Below are 20,697 nucleotides of genomic sequence, written 5' to 3' on the forward strand. Positions count from 1 at the left end.
CAATGACAACTGAAAATACCTCCAGTAATTATCTGCTCTTAGCTCTGCATTAGGCTCTTAACACGGCATATTAGCCTATTGTTTTTAATTCATTCAAAAACCTTTTAATAATAAATGATTTTCACTCTACATTGTGATGAGGTAGAATTCAATGTGTGATGGTTTAAAAACAATTTTCAAGTTACAACTCTAGCCTAAGTTGCCAAAGGAATTTGAATTCCAGGGATAAACTGTCACCATTAAACAAATGTCAAAAGTTGTATTTTGTAGCATACATGGTAAAGAGTATCTCCATACAATGATATGTTACTACATATATGCCACTAAAAATGAGCAATAAATCGTGCCAGAAAAACAAACTCTCTAATATCCTGTCTATAAAACGATAAAAGTTAATTAGATCTTACAACAACCTAAGAGTGAAACTGAATGAACTGCTGGTTGTTTGATTAGTTGGTGGTTGGTTAGTGGTTGGTAGTTGGTGGTTGGTTGGTGGGTTGGTTGGTTGGTTGGTATTCATGTGCGGTCAGTGTTTGGTTGGTAGATGATTGGTTGGTAGGTAATGGTTAGTGGGTAATTGACTAGGCGGTGGAGAGTTGGTTGGTTTGTAGAAAGGAGATCAATAATAAGTTCTTCTAACACTGCAGTGTTGGTGACAGAGACTCATAATAAGTTCTCTTCTCAAGGAGCCACATTTAAAAGGTGATGTTGAGATATATAAAGAATGATAGACCAAAAGTCTGGCTGGCAGAAGACTGGGCCTGGATCTGCATTTCATGTTGTATGATTTGGGTAAAGTTTCAGTACAGATAATCATCCCTTTGTTTATTTTTGTTTAACAAGTCGTGAGAGCTGAGTATGCTATACAAGACACTGGATTTTTCACAGAACCACTCAAGGGCAGAGAGAGAATAAGCAGTTAGTCTTGCATCAGTGACTGTGCCTTCAAACAGAGATAGATGGAATTGTAGGAACTATGGTACAGAAAGAATCAACCACCGCAACCTTTATGTCTCATTTAATTCTAAACATGGCTTACCTTTTCATTAAAAATGTCTGTGTTACACAGTAGGTCTTTAAATTATCTGGTATACTCAGTTACTATTCAATTTCCTATACAGTAGTTAATTTTACATGAGCAAAATAATGTCTCAGCAATGGTTTTCACTTCATTTTCAATTTCTTTATTATTATTATAAGAACTGGGACTATAGCTCAGTGGTAAAGTACTTGTCTGACATGCACACGATCCTAGGTTTAATTCCAAACACCACAAATACAAACAGCAAAAACAAAAAACAAAAAACGTTGCAAAGCTTCCCCCTACCGCGCACCCTTCACAGAGTCCCTTTAACAAACACCTCCGCCCGTGCTCCCTGTGAATAAGCACTGTGACAGGTACTTGAGGTACATAGTGCTACCTCTCTCCACCCCAGCAAACAACTCTCTGATGTGGATGTTACCAGCCACATTTTTCAGATGAAGGTTGGAGGAGGTAAGGCCGTAACCAAGGTCCCACGGCCAGGAGGAAAAGTGGCTGACGTCAGACCCGTGGTTTAACCTGGGAGCCTGCCCTTGGGCCTGTCACTAGTGAATGGAGTAGAGTCTAGTTTACCCCAAATCCGTTGTACATGGAGTAGTACAATACCGTTTCCATCTTTTCAACTATTTCAATTAATGTCTACAAGTCAGTGTTCGAGTCTCAATGTGCTTCATTGGGGCATTGTTTATTTTTTTTTGTTTGTTTACCTTTTCAGCATATGCTCTCCAAAGTTGGAATGTGGGACTTTGACATCTTCTTGTTTGATCGCTTGACAAATGGTAAGTTACCCCCCCACACACACACACAGAATTCTCACTAACATACACACCATAAAGTGGATTCATTTCGTGAGAAACAAGCTGTATTTTTAGACAGATTACTTTTTCCTTCTCTTCCCACTCTCATAAATCTAGAGTCAGTCAAGACAGAGCAGGGAGGGGGAAACTAATTCAGATGAAGAATGAGGACTGAACTTGACCTTAGCATGTTAGGACGGTTTCCTTCTGACCTGTGATCCCAAAAGAATTAGGAAACTGCTGATTGCATTCCTTCCTCGCAGATACTGTGGTCGTGTCCAAATGAGAGAGTTCACTGCTAGTCAACGGGTAGTGAACACACAAAAATCACAGAAAAGCACACCTGACTAGTCCTGCCCCTTACGGGCAAGGTGCTTGTGCGGCTTCTTAAGTGACCTGAGTGTGCCCATTGCAGACATTGCTCAAATCAGTTTGTCATCCTCAGAAGGAAGCCACTGCTAGGGAAAGAATGTAAAAGCTTAGGCTGTAGCTGAAAACGAAGCACTCCCGTTGACAGTTCTTTTCATATTTTTATGTCTATAAAAGTTTTGCCTAACAAAATAATAAAATATATTTTCCCCTACCTGTTAAACAAATGTAGATAAGCTTAGGCCAATGAAAGTCATCACTTAATGCTGAGGTTGGTCTGCACCACCATCTGCCATATTTGTTCAGTAAGTCATTGCCCATGGTTTTCTCAACACTGGGCAAGCAGTGTGCTGTAAGAGAGGTGTAGTGTAAGGTTATGGCATGGATTTTTTAGTCTATAGAAAGCTAACTAGAATACATAGGATATGGGTGGAGTCCTGGAGTCCATAATGTTTTATTTGAACTTGTCTGGATCAGCTAGAAACGGGGGACTGATAAATAAAATTAACTGTGAATAAAAGAACTTCTAAAGTGGTGTTTGAAAGAAAATATAATCGTGACTGTTACAGAAATGAAGCCATCAAAGATTGTGTTTATCTCAGTTCATTAGCAGGCCGCTGACCTACCACAACAGTTCCAAAGGAAACATCAAAGAAACACACACAAACACACACACATGCAGTAAGACACACGGAAATGAATTCATAAACAGCCGTGAAACGCCACCGGACTAGCTGCAGTTATAAGTCTATGGACAAGGATCATTTGCCGTGTTATCCGCTATCTCTAACTTGGAGAGTTCTAAAATAGCTCCAAGACAATGGAATTTGTGGAGATGCATTGAATTGGGTACTCTAAAAGGACATTCTTTGGCAATACTCAGGTTGCACTGAAGACACTTGGGCAGTTTCTTGATCCTTTGCAAAGTCTTAAATAAGCTCTGCAATATTTTTTTAAAATATTAAAAAAAAATACGTGTCAGCCAGGCATGGTGACACTCAGGAGGCTGAGGCTACCAGAACACGGATTTGAGGCTGGCCTGAACTACATATAGTGAGAACTTATCTCAATAATTAATTAAATAAATAAATTCGAAATAATTATTATAATATCTCTTGAATATTCATGTTATCATAGATTTAATTTTGCAGCCCTTCTGGCTGGAATTGGGAAATAACTCAAAGTCAATCTTCTCTTATATAAGTGTCATAGGAAGAGTAGGTTACTATTGTTGAGCAGTGTAGTGATTTAAATATCCCTATAATGTAAAAGTTAGTTGGAAGTGACTTAAAGCATATTTCAAGTGGCCATGTGTTTTTAAAATTACACATACACACACACACACACACACACACACACACACACACACACTCAATATTTCAATAGACAAATTTCTTCATTGACTATTTTCTTTTTCACTGGTGTAAGATGGGAGCTAATTTTATCTGTATGATAGTGAGGAACCTGGAAGAAGATCATAGTATATACAATTTCGAATCCAAAGTGGGGAATTACTCTATCAGAGAAACCTTATTTCAGAGAATTTAAATCTTGTCTTCGATCTTGCTAGTGTGTTTTAAAAACAATAATAAAGCAAGCGACTCTTTCTCTCCAGGGAACAGTCTGGTGACACTGCTGTGTCACCTCTTCAATACCCATGGCCTCATCCACCATTTCAAGCTGGACATGGTGACCTTGCACAGGTTTTTAGGTAAGTCTTTTTTCTTGCGTGTTCCTACACAACCACAGGAATAAGAACAATGTGTAACTCTGACTCCAAGTGTCACGAAATGCGAGCTGAATGGGGACAGCAATAGACATGATATGGGAGAAAGCCCCCGAGGCCTCAACCCTGCACAAAGAGCAACAGGCAACTGAGGAACACTGAGAGGGGGAGACATAGTCTTCCCCAGGGAAGAGCGTTTCAACTGGTTATTCAATACCAAATAGTCATACTGAAAACATACGTATGAGTAACGTTTACGGACTGAGCAGGTTGTATTTGTGCATATAGGAATACATACATACATACACACACACACACACACACACACACACACACATATACATATATATAAACTTTAATGAAAAAAAGAGGCTATGAATTTGAAAGAAGCAAGGAGAAGTATATGGGAGAGTTTGGAGGTTGGAAAGGGAAGGGGGAAATGATGTAAATACTTTTTTTTTTTTTTTTTTTTTTTTTTTTTTTGGTTTTTCGAGACAGGGTTTCTCTGTGTAGCTTTGCGCCTTTCCTGGATCTCGCTCTGTAGACCAGGCTGGCCTTGAACACACAGAGATCTGCCTGGCTCTGCCTCCCGAGTGCTGGGATTAAAGGCGTGCACCACCACCGCCCCATAAATACATATTATAATCTCAAAAATAACAGAAATAATTTTAAATAAAGTGTTAAGAACCATAGCATGCTAGAAAAAGACCTCAAATTAATCTTAAAAGATTGTATCTTGGTTTTTAATATAGCTTATCTAGCCTAAGTTGTTGATAAATTCTTAGCTTAATGTGCTGTGTTCATACTACGTTAAGGATCCATGAAGAAAACCACCAAGAATATATAGGTGTCGAGATGATTCTGATATGCTCGAGATGATTCTGATATGCTCTCATACTTATAAAATTCCAATGAGATCTGCCTCAAATAACTCCAGTCACAACCCGAGTTGCTGAAAACTTTTAAAATGAATGGTGATTACTATTTACATACCAGCCACTATGGGAGAGATGCTTTAAACAAATTATTTCTAATTATTTGAAGAAAACCACAAGTTGAACATTATTATCCTCATTTGGTCCACAGTTAAAGATAACAAGCAAGAGGTTTCATTATTTTCCCAAGGCTAATGACTAGTAACCCGGCCTCAGTTCGCACACGGGTCTTAAGCCCGCCATCTTTACACACAAGGTTGCCATCAATCTTTCTCTGAAAGCAGCCCCAGCTCTTTGCTTCTGTGAGGGCTCTGACTTATCTGCCCATGAATTATCCTAGGTAGATTCCCAATCACCGGATGGCCTGCCAATGCCACGTAGCACATTTCTAGTTCTTTGACTTGCTCTGTGCTATGAACTTGAAAGTTGACTCAGTACCATCAGGAGGAAGATAAAAGCAGCGTCAGCCGCCGGGTTTACATGTTGCTTACATCTTCTGGGACCTCTTTCAAGGACGTGTATGTGTTAATACATGATAGTGTTATCCCAAAGTCAGGGAAGAAAGCTGAGGATTGTGGCTAAGTAAGTTGCACATCACAGATAAGTGACAGGACTTGAGTTTATGTGATAGGAAACAAGCCTACCGAATAAAAAGTATATGCAGCATAGTAGAAATATATGAAACCTGCCACAACCTGGCTCCTTTCCAGAATCCTAAATAACCCCAGGATGATCGTATTTTAATTGCTTGAGCAAAGTAATGCCATGAAAAGGGCCAAATAATTATGACTGGTCTAAAGAGATGCAGATTCTTTGGACACGCATATGTGCCCCCAGAACATCTAAGAAATACAGCCTTGACAACTGAATTAACAGTAGAACCCAGAGCCAGATTTATAGCATAATAGAAGAATATGGCCATTGTTAAGTCCAACCATTCTATACACACTGAACATCCCAAGCATTGACTTGGTCGTTTGCTCAAGCAGGGTATCGGCTTCTATAAGCAACAAACCAAGATGGTATTGCCTATTACTGGACACGACTCTCTGAGCATTGGAGGGCCGTGAGCGAGGATGCTCTGACAGAGGGAGACACGAACCAAGGAAGTCCTGTGACTGCCACCTGATGGAGGACTAGATCTGTTTAGATGAGTGTTTGTTATTCAAGTGGTAATATAATCCCTAGACAGCCGGAATCCAAGAAAAAGGGGCTCTGAAAGGAAGTGTCATCTGTGGCATGATATTAATGAATGGCAACAGATTTAGATATGACGGTGTGAAATGAAGTTGGACTTTTTCCTCCATATTTATCCATCCTGTGAATGAGAGCCTTCATGAATGCCAGAAAGTGGTGATTTACGGAAGAAGTGAGACATCCCAAGAGCCTCACAAATCCTTCCGGCCTTTCTCTTCCCTTTCTTTTCCATCACAAACAGCCCAGTTGAGGTCCAAGGCTTGTGCACCTTCATTTTTAAAGGACTCCTCAGGCTGTGCACTTTGGAAAAAACACCAACATCTCATCTATGTCATGCTCGTTTTGATTTTAGCTGACTAAGCTTTCTATTTTCTTCCTAGTCATGGTTCAGGAAGATTACCACGGTCACAACCCATACCACAATGCTGTCCATGCAGCTGATGTCACCCAGGCCATGCACTGTTACCTGAAGGAGCCAAAGGTAAGCAAGATTCAGTCACCTCCTCTGCCATCTGGAGATGCTAAGTCAATGTACTGCTAAGCATTAAATTGTTCAGTGTTTCAATTCTTCAAAATATGACTGCAAATTATTTATACTAACATTTTCAGTGTCAGCTCTGAAAAATCTTACCATAGCCATGAAAACAGATGTAGATTTTCTGAGATTTCCTTGCATAGTTTATTGATTTTCAAGGCTACATGAGACCAGCAACAGCCAGCCTACCTCTTATATATCCTCAGTGGTCCCAAAGGCCAGTACTTTCCCAGTGGACCTTTTCCACAAACACCGCTAGCACTGAGCTGTACTGGAAAAGGCTTCCCAGCTTGTGGTTTTTGATCAGTAAATGGGGGTCAGAGCTCCTCCAGTTTCAAGTCCCATGTCTCCTTGGCCAATGGGAGATTCTGATTCGGAATCCAAAAAAAAAAAAAAAAAAAAAAATCGTGAATGTCCAAGACCTTTTAGCAAGCATGCTCTGATGAGATGAACCAACCCAAAATCAGAAAATAAAGACATAATGATAGTGTAATGTAGTGGTCCTTACAATCAAGGCAGTCCCTCACTATTCGGGGTTTGGTGTAATATTCTGTAGGAATTTCCTTGAGGGTTTTTTTTTTTAATTTATTCAAGTTCGAGACTCTGCTTAGTAATTCATTAAATATACAGATGCTTCAATGTAAGCCCCTAAACACACAGATACCACACAGGCATCTCGGGATAGAGCAGGAGGGATGCGGCAGACCTGGACACCAAAGCTTTTTGGATCTCTACATAATCTAAAAGTGATATCATATACTTCTACTTTTAATTCAGACTTTCCATTTTCCTGGTTAACAAAAAGTAAAGATTCTCACACATTCCCCCACCACTTAGTCCATATTGAGAAAGAATGCAACTTTTGCAATCCAATCTACTTCTTTCAAAGAAGTTGGCCAAGATATATATTAGTTAAAATACACCAGGGCTGGGGCCTAAGTTCAGTGGGAGTGTGCTTGATGAGTGTATGTGAGGCCCTACGTTCAATCCCCAGTATAGGCTTTATAAAAAAAGGAATAAGGGAAGGTAGGTAAGATGGTAAAGTTGGTAAAAGCACCTGCTACAAAAGCCTGACAATTGTTCATGTTCCGTCCCCAGACCCCACAGCACACAAGCTATGGGATGCATATACCTTTACACACATACACACACACACACACACACACACACACACACACACACACACACACACACACACACGGCAGGAGGAGCCGGGGAGAGAATACTAATAGTTTTCAAATGGATGTTTTAAACAAAGAAACACACTACCGATTCTTCAAGTCTTGTTTATTCCTTTGACTAGCCCATGTCTTGACTTGCAACTTCCTCTCCAAGCAAGGGGGACATGGCCGCTGCTCCTGAGCGCCAGCCATATTGCCCACGGGCTTTGCCACTGCAGCAACAAAACCTGTGAGCAGGAGGAAGAGAGTGCGGGATGGAGAACACGAGTTCTGTTTGCCCAGTTACTCTCCACACGGTCCTTGCTCCCACCCTTAAGAGTTCTGTGTGCATATCGCCTCACTGACTACCTCAGAGGGCAGAGGTCTGGCTAACGCGGGCCCAACAGCGTTGCGTTCTGTTTGACGGAGACATGGCAGATGGTAACACTCAGTCTCCCGATTTTACGTTTTTAACAGCTGGCCAGCTTCCTCACACCTCTGGATATCATGCTTGGACTGCTGGCTGCAGCGGCTCATGACGTTGACCACCCAGGGGTGAACCAGCCATTTCTGATCAAAACCAACCACCACCTTGCCAACCTGTATCAGGTAAAATAAATAAATAAATAATAAGCCGAACGAGGAGCCAGTACAATCATTTGTCTTAGGTGTACAGCTAGAACTTTCTTCCTGCCCTCACTGAAGGTCAGCTGCAGTGACGCAAACACATCCAAGGAGTATGGTTTGAATTAGAACAGGCCTATCCTTGGAAGACTAAACTGGTGTAAAGATAGCCAAGAAACTCAGTTTGCTCCAAAGCAGCTTTGAAACTGTCCTGAGTCAACGGGATGCATGAACCCTCCTTCTTGTGGTTTAAAATACGTGTCTCCATGGAGACTGACTTATACCTAGTGGTCAGTTGAAACTGGTTCTCGCAGATCTTAAATAGCTCTTTCCTAGGTGCGATTCCAATCCGGATTTGAGTCTCTGGACCCATTTCTAAACTTTATTGGCCTTGGAGTCAAAGGCATGTTATCAAAGATAAAGGGTGTATTTTGTTGTTCTCAAACAGTTCCCCGGCATGATTGGCTGGCCTGAAGAACTCTCGCCAGTGATATTATCTCGGATACTAAGTCTTCTATTACTACTACTATTAACTCTCCGGTCCGCTGTCACGTGTCTGTTTGCTTTGAGGCAGGGTTTCACATAAGCCAGCCTGGCCTCAAGCTCTCAGTCCTCCTGCCTCGGTCTCCCAAGTGCTGGGATTTCGGCTATATGCTGATGTGAGTTTTCAGTGTGGTCCTGAGGATCTCTTCAGTAGTCATTAACAAGATTGTCTCATACAGGGGAGTCACCTCTCCCGGTTTTAGTTTCTTGTTTTGACTGAGTGATAAAAGAAAAAACTCTTAATAGATCATCCTAAAACAGCTTCGTTAAGCAGGAGTCTTCAGTTCAGGGGCCTGTTTACTCCCGATAAAGTACAATTGGAACATGGAGAAAAGCCCTTCTCCATGCGGGCACCTTCGTGCTCAGACAGGAACTAGCATCCTGAGGTCTAGGGTCCACCTCACATCTCGCTCATTGTTGGATCCCTTGAGCAATCAGCCAGCACCTACAGTTACAATTGGCAATTTATGGTGAGCTTAAAAATAAACCAAGAAGCTGGGTGTGGTAGTGCCCACCTTTAATCCCAGCACTCAGGAGGCAGAGGCAGAAAGATCCCTGTGCATCTGAGTCCAGCCTGGTCTCAAACGAGTTCCAGGACAGCCAAGACTCTATAGAGAAAAAGATCCTGTCTCAAACAAACAAACAAACAAAAACACAAAATGAAAGCTAATTTTCCAAAACCATCTCAGGAGCTAACTTTGTTGGTAGATAAAAACATAGACATTTGAACGGGGGGCAAATGAATGACTGTCTGGAGACAACCCTCCCCCCCTCCCCCACCCACACCAAGCAACACATGATATTTTAAAATCTCTGGTAACATGGTCTTTTTTAGCCTGAAGAAGGTCTCAGAAAACGAGCTGCAGATTTTCACAGGATACCTATGCACATTTTTCTAGGAAAATTTACCCTCAGTAACTTTACGATGAGTTACAGATTCAGAAAATCGTAAGAACCAGGGTAATGAATGAGATAAACAAATGTACAAATACGCACAAGCATTCTACACTCACATACACATTTAATCAACGAGAGTCCCGCAGAGGAGATGAGCTGGGACTTAGGCGGCGGCTGGGAGAAACACCCTGTGCGTGACTTCGCTGCGATCCACCCTGACAGTAAATAGATAAGGTGTCAGAGGCTTCCTCTCCTTCAGTGGGCCGGGCTCTTTCGGTTCTGATAAAGAAGACGATCGCTGCATAACACCCAGCACATGCCTTTGCACTCTGATAAGGAAAGAGCCAGGGCAGCTGGAGCGATGTGGGGTGAGAGGGCACCACCCTCCCGTGGTCTGCAGCCTGGACCTGATTCCCAAGCTTACTTGCCAACCAGGGTCAGTAAGAAGACAGAACAGGCACTTCCGCCTGGATGGAGCCTCACTCAGAATAAAAGCAGTCCATGTGTTGAGGAAGGGAGACCCAGAGGGACAGGAGCTATGAGAGGAAGGCCCCTCCACCCTCCAACGTTACTGACCATCATCCATATACACACACATACAGTCCCAGATCGGCTCAGCAAGCCGCAAAGTGTGCACAGCATCGGATGTAATGATTGATGGTTAGCACAATTTTAAAAAGAATTGCTTTCAGTTTAATTTAAAATGTAATTCCTTTTGATAGATTCCAACTACATATTAGCTACTATGACAGACCGCTCCATGGATAAAATAATGGTTAATTCTTCCATGAAACCTTATGATTATCCCATTCTATGATGTTTAGCGGAAGTGTATGTGATTTTTCTTAATCATTTGCTATAGGCAATTGGGGGTGGAGATTAACATTTTAAATTCCTTTTTATTTTGAATGACTCTGAATCACACACACACACCAGGCTGACAGTCCAGGAGAAATGTTTCTATGACTGCCTCTCAAATATATAATTGCAAAAATTATTCATGCCCTTATAATTTCTACAGGATGAAAGTTATTCTAGGTAGAGTATTAAATTCTATAAGGGGGGGGGTCAAAATTGGTCTGCTACTTCAATAAGTTTCCCAGGCGCTTATCTGAACATGTGTTCCATGGACAGCAAGTGAATCCATGTTCCTTGTTCTAAGATCAGTCTTGGGCAGATAAGCTGAATGAAGAATAGTCAAATAGGCTTAAAGCAGAGTTTGTCAAAGACCAAGGACTTATTTGGAACTCAAGATGCTTCTCTTCCTCTGAGACCTCCCAGATGAGGCCCTTGGGGTATCTCCAAGGAGACCACTTGGTTTGTTAGGCGAGAGCTGGGCAGAAACTGTTATTTCCAGAGTCATTTCGTGAGCAATTAAGAATGAAAACACAAGGCAAATCCATGCTCTTGTTTTTCTTCCTGTATCCTCCCGATTTAAAAGTGGGAAAACATCTGACTCCTCTGGATACCAGACTCTCCGTTTATCAACATCACTCTAAGTATTTTCATCAAAGGAAGTGTCCAGTAAATAGAGTAGGGAGAGCCAGACATGGTGGCACGGGCCTGTAATCCCAGCTACTCAAGGAGATGGAGGCAGCAGGGTTGCAGAATCAAGGACAGCCTGGACGATTTAGAGAGGCCCTGTCTCAAAATACTAAGAAAAAGGAAAACTGGGCCTATAGCTCAGTTGTTTGTCTGTCTGCACAAGACCCTAGGTTCAAGCCCCATTACCACAAAAAAGGATGGAGGAAGAGGGTAAACACTATTAAAATAATAATAATAATAAAGAAAAGCTGTCTTGCATGGTAGGAATTCAGCGGTGCCGGATTCCCTTAGACAGACAGCCTCTTGATTTAATTTGAAACCCTGTGTGGTGGTTTATTAAATGCTAGCAATCAAAGGGATTGTTTCATCTCCAGGGCAAATCATACTTGATCATTCAGAAAAGAAAAAGAGGGCGTGGCAGTGTTGGGCCTTCGATGTTATAAGGGTTTTGTTTTTCCAAATTAAAATTCTAACAGTTCTTGTAAGCCACAAAGATGGAAGTAAGTTCTTTCAACATTAAGATGAAGATGATTCTTGGGCTCGGAATATAGCTCAGTCGGTTGTCACGCAAGCCTGAGGACCTGAGTTTGAGTCCCCAACACCCACGACAAAGTCCGGTGTGGTGGTGTGCATTCTGACTTCAACCCGGGGGAAGCAGAGGGAATAGCATCCTGAGACTGGCTGGCCAGTCAGCCTAGCTGAAACTGCCTGGTCTGGGCTGAGCGAGAGAGCCTGTCTCAAAAACTAGGTGAGGATCAAAAGAGGAAGACACTTGATGTCGACCAGGAACCGAGAAATGCCTATGCACAGAAGAGCGCCTTGCACATGCATACACACTGTACACTGTACACTACACACACACACACACACACACACACACACACATAAAATAAATAATAAATTTTAAAAGATTCGTCTTATATCTGCAAGTGTGTGGAGTCATACTGAAGACATATTGGCACTGGGACAATGTGAAATCACTGAACTGATAGTCTTCCGGGTAGACAGATGTGCCGCCTGATGAGTCTTCCTAAACTGCTAGGCTATCAGGGACCTCAAGGCGGGATCATCTTATTGTATGCTCTCATCTCCCTGACCATTTCTGAACTGTCTCCTTTCTCTCGGTCTGCCTTTTGTGGACGATGGGCAGAGCCACTGTGAGGGTCAGATAAGCCTGTCTGTCACAGTGGTGCTGCCTGAGTGCTAGGGACAAGCCATTGTCATTGCTGACAGTTCCTAGGCATCCCGGTGACTGGCCTGACTCTTGCCCCTGTTTTTCCCTAGCTCAGGACATAGACATCTCCCTGTCTCCTTGTGTCCACGTCACTCGGTGTTGCCTGGTTACAAACCTTTACCCATCGTGCAACCAGGAGGAGTTTCCTTAAACCCAATTCTGCCCACACAGATTCCTGCTAAGAAACCCACTGTTCCTGGGGATTTTGTAAATAACCAAACACATGGGATTCTTGCCACAGCCTTGCTGTCAACGAAGCCACTCTTTCCACGGTACCCACCCACCCCACAGCCTCAGTAAATCACAAATAGGAAGTACTTTCAGTTTCTCCAACTTTCTATTCATCCAACAAATGTCTGTGGAGGGATTGATACATGCCAGGTGCCGTGAGTGCCAAAGATGACCAAAACAAGTAAAAATCCCCATGTTCTCTGAGGCAAAATAGAAAATAACTGAGCAAAATGTGTAATCTCTCACAATATGACCATTTCTAAAACAAATTATACAGCCAAACAGAGAAGAGAGATATAAAGTATCTCTTGCTTCAGGTGTGCACACACTACTTCTTCTGCCCATTTTTAATCAAAGGCACTAGCGAATAGTGTATTTTGCTCAAATATATGCGCATGCTCTCTGGGTCCACTCTGACTCATCCATCTCTGGTCTCACCTTGGACATCTTTTCCTCCTTGAAACCTACTTTATCTCGGAAGATTCAGCTTCCCTGTGTCTCCTCCACAACCTCAGGGTTCTCTTCCCTTATCGCCATGTGTACTAATCAAAATTGCCCCTGCCTGGTTAGATGCTCAAGTCTCAGATGGACAGCAAGTCTCTGGCATGTATTCCTTCTGTGTTTCCAGTATTTAGCACCTGGCTGGTGTCAGTGAATATTCCATTGTTTCCCTTGCTGACTGTCAAGTGAACTGCAGGATGGTTTGGAATGATTTTCAAAATCTTCATAGTGATCTTACTTGCACTCTGCAACACACAAACGCTACCTGACATTTTACTTCGGGAGTTATCTGGTTATCTATGAACATGTAGTAAAGAAGAAACAATTGCTATAATAATTTAAAAATATTTTGGCCTTGAACACAACAAGTCTGAGGATTTTACAACAGAAGGTTCCAAGTCTCGCTTCTACCAGACATTGGCCTAGAATTCAAATCTTGTTCTTTTTCTTTTAACAATCCTTTCAACCTTTAAACGTTAGTGTGTAGGAACTGTTTGGCAGCCACTCAATACTTACTTCTTATATGGCACTGTGGCTCCTAAACAGAGATGACAAAGAATTATTTTTTGACTTTGACAGTAGTCATGGCTAGCTGCAATTTTCAAACATTGGGTGTGTGCGCTTCGGAATGCATGAAGCCTTTCTGAGCAGTGCTTAGGCATGAACAGTGTGCAGAATTCATGTTTGGGGCTTTGGAACTGCCTGGAACAGGCCAGCAGGGCAATCACATCAAAGTTCTTCAGCCACCTTGCACAGACACCCTTTTCCACTTTACAGAAGACACATTCTGAGTCACATCACATGTGGCCTGAGGTATAAAATCACCAAATGAACCATCAGAAATAGTAAAAGCTGTCTCCTGTAATTGAGACCCCCCATGACCCGCATTGGTCTCTTTAAATGACTGCCAATAACTTTGATTATTCAGCCTAATTTTTTTCCAAATTTGGAATACTCCTGTGCTTTTAAAGGCCAGTTAATTGCTAATAACAATTACATTATAAACTCAATCTCAAAAACTATTTAATTCTTGTAGGCCCAAATTAGGGAAACCTTTTAAATTAGAATTTCAACTTATAGGCCTATTTTCTGTTGCAGAGAAATATGGTGATGCTATAATAAAAGATTTCACAGATATAAATATATGGCATTAAACTGAAAATTCTAGGGACTGAGGAGATGGCCGAATGGGTAAGAGCACTTGCTGTGTGAAGGAACATAAGGACCTGAGTTTGGATCCCTAGAATCCACATGAAAAACCAGTTGTAGCAAAACCTACCTATAACCCTAGCACTGGGGGTAGGGAGGAGGCCGAGACAGAGGCTCTCTAGGGCTTCTGACCACCAGCCTAGTCCCAGGCTCAAGAGACAGTCTCAAGGGAGTAAGACAGAGCAATAAAGGTGGACATCACTGTCCTTCTCTGGCTTCTGCATGGGCGAAAGCGTGGGCACACACATGCATACACAGGCAATACCACACACACACACACACACACACACACACACAAACCAGTAAAAAAAAAATAATAAAATTGTATGAGGAATGGGATGAAAATAAAAGTTCCAGGGCTGGTAATGTAGCTCAGAAGTAGAGCACATGCCTAGGTTGCTTGTGGGAGGTCCTGGGTTCTAGTCCTGTAATCAACGAAGCAAAAAAAATAGCAGTTACAGGGATACATTTTTGATTTAAAATTTTCTGACTTAAATAATACATTATTCATGTGCTTTTTTTTTCAAGGAGAAATGAACGGGCAATAAAAGTAAATGGTATTTAGATTCTCTGAATACATTTAATATGCAAAGACATGATGTTAAAATGCTAATATTTACAAATAAGCAAGACATAACTGAATGACTTTGACAGATTTTTAGACATCAATTCTGAAAAGCAAGGGCAAAATTAAGTCTAATTGTAGGTAGTTGTGAGCTTATAAAGTTCTGGTTCCTGGGGCTTAGATGTGGCAACATAAAGAAAATTCTTGGGAGGCAAAAAGAAGCATGTCTATGGTCCAGGCTTTAATGCTGGCAGGAGTGACTCGAAGATACTCCTTAGCCACTCACTAACTGGGTGCCAGCCTCACATGCTGCCCCACCCACCCCTGGAGCTGAGAGGGGAAGCTGAGTGTTTATTATACCTGTGTTAAGAACATCCAAGGGCTAAGTGAGGATTAAATAAGGTAAAATAAAGTGGTTGGCCCAAAGAGTCCTGGATCTCACTCTGTAGACCAGGCTGGCCTCGAACTCACAGAGATCCTCCTGTCTTTGCCTCCCGAGTACTGGGATTAAAGGCGTGCACCACCACCGCCCAGCTTGCCCTTCATTTCTTACTCCCTTGAAGCCAGTGGAGCGGCCCTGGTTCCAACAGCACCCTGACCAAACTCGTGTTTGTATAAGACTCTTCTCCTGTGAGTCTGTTTGCTGTCCCAGACACCAGGGTCTTTCACTGGTGTGCTCCCAGGCTGCCCAGTCTCCTCTCCTTTCCTTGGTACGACTATTCAAATATACTTTCACCAACAAACTTCCCAAGGAGCCCCGTATTCTGTCTGCAGGAAGATCACTAATGAAGATGTGAAGTCAGGCTGGCATATGAAACAGTGCCTAAGGCCATCCTTCTGACACTCTTACTTCACTCAACAGAGATGTGGTGTCACTTGTCATTAGGTCTTGTTACAGTTTGGGGCCCCTTGAGAAACTCCTGTGAGGTAGCTCGTGTCTGCATCAGCCAGAACGGCTCTGTCAAGTGAACCCATGAGCGACTGAATTAAACGTCACTGCAGGATGGAACATCTGTTACATCACGCTAACCTAGCACTCTCTGTGCTTATGAATCTTCACAATCGGAACAAATTAGTCCAGCACGTGACTTCTAACCAACAGTCTCTTTCGTTGAGTGTGGCTCCTGCCCAAAAGGAAATATTAGAGCAATGGAGGAAAGCATAAAATTTCATCACTGGTTCAAACACGGTCAAGCGGTAAGTAAATAAAAATAACAACTGCTTGGCAAGAGAGAGGCAAATGCAGTGTAACAGTCTCTCCAAGGCTGGGTTGAAGGCATTCGCCTCAAGAAGCTCATACAGCAGAGTCCTAAGAGAGTTAAGAAGCAAGAAGAGATGCAGTTTTCCTCAACTCATGGGTTTTTAGGGGACCCTGGAAGGTGTCAGTCTCTTTTCATTTGCTGAAAATAGTTGAGGATTGCCAGGCGGTGGTGGCACACACCTTTAATCCCAGCACCTAGGAGGTAGAGGAAGGTGGATCTCTGTGAGTTCGAAGCCAGCCTGGTCTACAGAGTGAGTTCAAAGACAGCCAGGGCTACAGAGAGACCCTGTTTCAGAAAACGAAAACAAACAAAAAGCAGAGGATTGTATGAGTGACTCAGATAACAGAGAGGATCATTACAAGCAGATAGCATATCCTCATTACAAGCAGAGCACATATCCTCTCGGCCCGGCTCCCCTTTGGTGGCTCTGTTAGAGTCCTGGTTAGGTTGGTTGTTTTGGTTTGCTCTGGGTTTTATTTTTTGTTTGTTTATTTGTTTGTTTTTGGAAGGGGGTTGTTATGACCCTGTTAGTATTTTAGGGTTTTTTTGTTGGGGGGGGTTGTTTGTTTGTTTTGAGGTTGTTTGGGTTTTTGGGTTTTGGGATTTTTGGTATTGTTTTTTGACTTTCGGGGGTTGTTTTGTTTTTTGTTTGGGGTTTTTTTTTTAGCTAGTTATCTGGGAAGAGGACTCTCAGTTGAGGAAATGCCTCCATCAGACTGACCTGTAGGCAAGTCTGTGGGGCATTTTCTTGATTAATAATTGATGTGGAAGAGCTCAGCTCCCTGGGGGCTGTGCCACCCCTGGGCAGGTGGTCCCAGGTGGGCTAAGAAAGTAGGCTGAGCGGGCTAATAAGCAGTGTTCTTCCATGGCCCCTCTTCAGTTCCTGCCTCCGGGTTCTTGCTCTGACTTCCCTCCGTGGAGGACTCTAAGTTGTAAGATCAAATCAAGCCTTTCCTCCCAGCTGCTTTTGGTCACAGTCTTTATGGCAGTAAGAGGAGCAAACTATGACAACTGTTCTCCTTGCTTCTGTCCCTTCATAGTTTCTTTCAACTATGGTAAAACACACACTATAGAATTGACCATCTCAACCATTTTGAAGTATGTGATTCAGTGGTATTAAGTACAGTTATAATGGTACGCAGCCACCATCGCCCTGCATCACTAGAACGTCTTGCAAAATTCTATATCCATTAAGCAAAAATCCCCATCCTCCCATTCCTCTCACCCTCCCACCCCCCGTAACCACCACTCCCCTTTCTGGCTCTTCAGCTGTCACTATATACGGTACCTCATGTAAATGGAATTGAACAGTTTTCTTTCACTTTTAAAGAAGGTTATCTTTTTCTATTTTTTTTTATAAATTTAAAATTACTCTTAAAATACTACAGAGGCCAGGTTTAGGGGTGCATACCTATAATCCCAGAACTCAGGCAGCGGAGGTAGAAAGATGGATAGTTAGAGACCAGCCTGGGCTAGATGTTAAGTTCAAGGACAGCCTGTAAATTCTGTGACTCTCAGAAAAAACAAAAACAGAAAGAAAAAGAAAAACCTAACACTAGCCGTAAGTTCAAGGGAGAGGTTAAACATAATTGATATTCCCCAGATGTGAAACTGTCAAGATGACTGAACAAGGAAATACCTATAGAGTTCATTTCACAGACTTCATAGACTAGATGTCAGTATTCTGGTCAGGAAGGTGGGCCAAGACATCTCCTTAACAATGATACTTAAACTTTAGTGCACATAAAAAAAAAAAAATTATCACTAGGGGCTCCAGAGATGGCTCAGCAGGTAAGAGCTGATACCACTCTTGTGGAAGACACAAGTTGAGATCCTAGCACTCAAGTCCGGTGGCTTACAATCACCTGTAACTCCAGCTCCAGGGCATCCAATGCCCTCTTCTGACCTTCAAGGGTACCTAAACTCATAAACTCATGTGCATATATTATATATATATATATATATATATATATATATATATAATTAAAAAGAAAATCTTTTTTAAAAAAGAAATACCACCTGCCTAATAATCAAAACAATGTTGAGTAGGACTTGGAAGTCTGAATGTGTTGCCAGCTGCCATGGGAGTCTGGGTACAGAAAGTTCTTACCAGCTACAGTCAGCATGGCAGATTAGACCGGAAGTTGTGACACCGGCCTCTGCTGGGTTTGGTGAGACAGTCTTGGATGGTGTAGAGACAGTACAGCCCTGACACCATTGTTATCTGTTTTAACTGCTTCACTTTGTTCTTCTACATGGAGGGTCACCTAAGCGAGCCGTGGAAAGCACAAGAGGGGCACATGTTATTGGGAACAGAATTAGTCAACCCAGACTCAGGTCCCCCAAAAGACTCTGCACTCATAACCATCACTGCAGCCTGAGAACAGAGCCATGGCCCTTTTACTTGGGGTCTTGTTTTTTTCTGGTAGGACTCTAGCTGGAAAGAAAATATTGGCTCGTCCCAAGGTGTGCTCAGCTGTGAAAGATCATTATCTAGCCCTTGTCTCCTTTATAGTTCTTGTTTTCCTTCTTTCTAGAATATGTCTGTACTGGAGAATCACCACTGGCGATCTACAATTGGCATGCTTCGGGAATCAAGGCTTCTTGCTCACTTGCCAAAGGAAATGACGTAAGTGCTGTGGAGATGAAACAGACTGATGTGTATGCAGGAAAGATAAGTCACGTTCTCCAGGGCATGCCGGGGACCCCTGTGTCAGTAGCAGGGAGCCAGCTGCTGGGTTTCCTGCCCTCCCTTGACTCTCCAGCAAGAGATTCAGTGTCAGGTACCACAACCCCAAAGCCAGAATCTCCCTGTGCACTTTGAAAGGGTCTCAGATGGTCTATGACCTGAAGTCAGGGGGAAGGATGATATGCAGCTCTCCACTTTCACACTCTCCAGCCACAAGGCTCTGTCCTGCCAAATTCCTGTCCCTTATGTTAGCAAAACCATCCTCCCATTTAGACACAAAGAATAAATATTTGTCAAGAAAGAACATAGGAATTTGCAGGCTAGATTAAGGACCGGTCCGGCAATGTGTGCTTTGCCGTCGCCAGTCTCGGGAAAGTTGGAGTTAGAGATGCTTTGTTAAGCTGTGGGTAACTCATGCCTATATTTCTAGCACTGTGAAGACAGAGGGCAGCCTGGGCTACAAAGGAAAAATTCCACTCCAAAAATAAATAAATAAATTCAATAGATTTGTTAATTGAATTGACCTCAGTCATTTTTTTGGTCATTGATTTGCTTAATGTCAGGGGTGTTTTGTTTGTTTGTTTGTTGTTTTTTGTTTGTTTGTTTTCTTTTTTTTCCAAAACAGGGTTTGTCTTTGTAGTCCTGGCTGTCCTGGAACTAGCTCTGTAGACCAGACTGGCCTCGAACTCAAAGATCTTCCTGTCTCTGCTTCCCAAGTGCTAGAATTAAAGGTGTGCACCACCACGCCCAGCTGTCTTTTGCATTTTAAGCAGATAATTTTAATTCTCTTAGTCTACTATTCGTCAGTCCTGAATCTCATTCATTTTCCTCATGGCCCCAACTTAGTCAATACACTCTTCTACAAAACCAACACCAACTCCGATCTCTTCCATGGAAACGTACAGGACCCAAGGGAGTTAGATAAGTGGCAAAAATCGATCATTGTGAGTGTCTTAAGAACATGTGGGAGCTTGAGGTCCAGGTTAGAGTGGTGTATATGCCATAGGACAGGCAGTATTTTATAGGACAGGTGTAACAGGCTTTCTTAGCCACCTGCCACCAAATCATGACACGGAGACTTATTATTAGTTATGAATGCTCGGCCTTATCGTATGCTTGTCCCACTAGCTCTTATAACTTAATTTAACCTGTTTCTCTTCATCCACATTTTGCCTCAGGGCTTTTTACCTTTCTTTCATTCTGTATGTCCTACTTTCCAAAAGAGTAGCTGGCTGGCCTTGGGCATCTCCCTCTCTTTCTCCCTGTTCTCTCCTCTCCAAGCCTAGATTTCTCCTCCTACTTGTTCTCTCTGTCCACCAGTTCTGCCTATCCTTCTCCTGCCTAGCTATTGGCCATTCAGCTTTTCATTAGACCAATCAGGTGCCTTAGGCAGGCAAGGTAAAACAAATGCAACACATCTTTACATCGTTAAATAAATGCAGCATAAACAAATGTAACGTACCTTTACGTAGTTAAAGTAATATTCCACAACATAAACAAATGTAACACATCTTTACATAGTTAAAGTAATATTCCACAACAGACAGGCAGTTTGTTCTGGGCTGAGAGGTGTAGGGCCACAGGATAGGCAGCATGCTCTGGGCTTATAAGTTTTTTTCTGGACCTCTGATACCAT

General features: G+C 42.4%; 1 protein-coding gene across 1 annotated transcript in view; it reads left to right on the top strand.

The window, feature by feature from the left end:
- Positions 1-20,697, top strand: part of Pde7b (phosphodiesterase 7B) — a 311,056-nt gene that overhangs the window by 273,649 nt on the left and 16,710 nt on the right. Inside the window, exons 5-9 of the mRNA XM_059272674.1 lie at positions 1,758-1,821; positions 3,824-3,919; positions 6,447-6,547; positions 8,239-8,370; positions 18,910-19,001. Coding sequence (XP_059128657.1) covers positions 1,758-1,821; positions 3,824-3,919; positions 6,447-6,547; positions 8,239-8,370; positions 18,910-19,001 — 485 coding nt within the window. The remainder of the gene's footprint in view (positions 1-1,757; positions 1,822-3,823; positions 3,920-6,446; positions 6,548-8,238; positions 8,371-18,909; positions 19,002-20,697) is intronic.

This window comes from Peromyscus eremicus, chromosome 8b (genome assembly GCF_949786415.1).
Source record: "Peromyscus eremicus chromosome 8b, PerEre_H2_v1, whole genome shotgun sequence".
Taxonomy (NCBI): Eukaryota; Metazoa; Chordata; class Mammalia; order Rodentia; family Cricetidae; genus Peromyscus; species Peromyscus eremicus.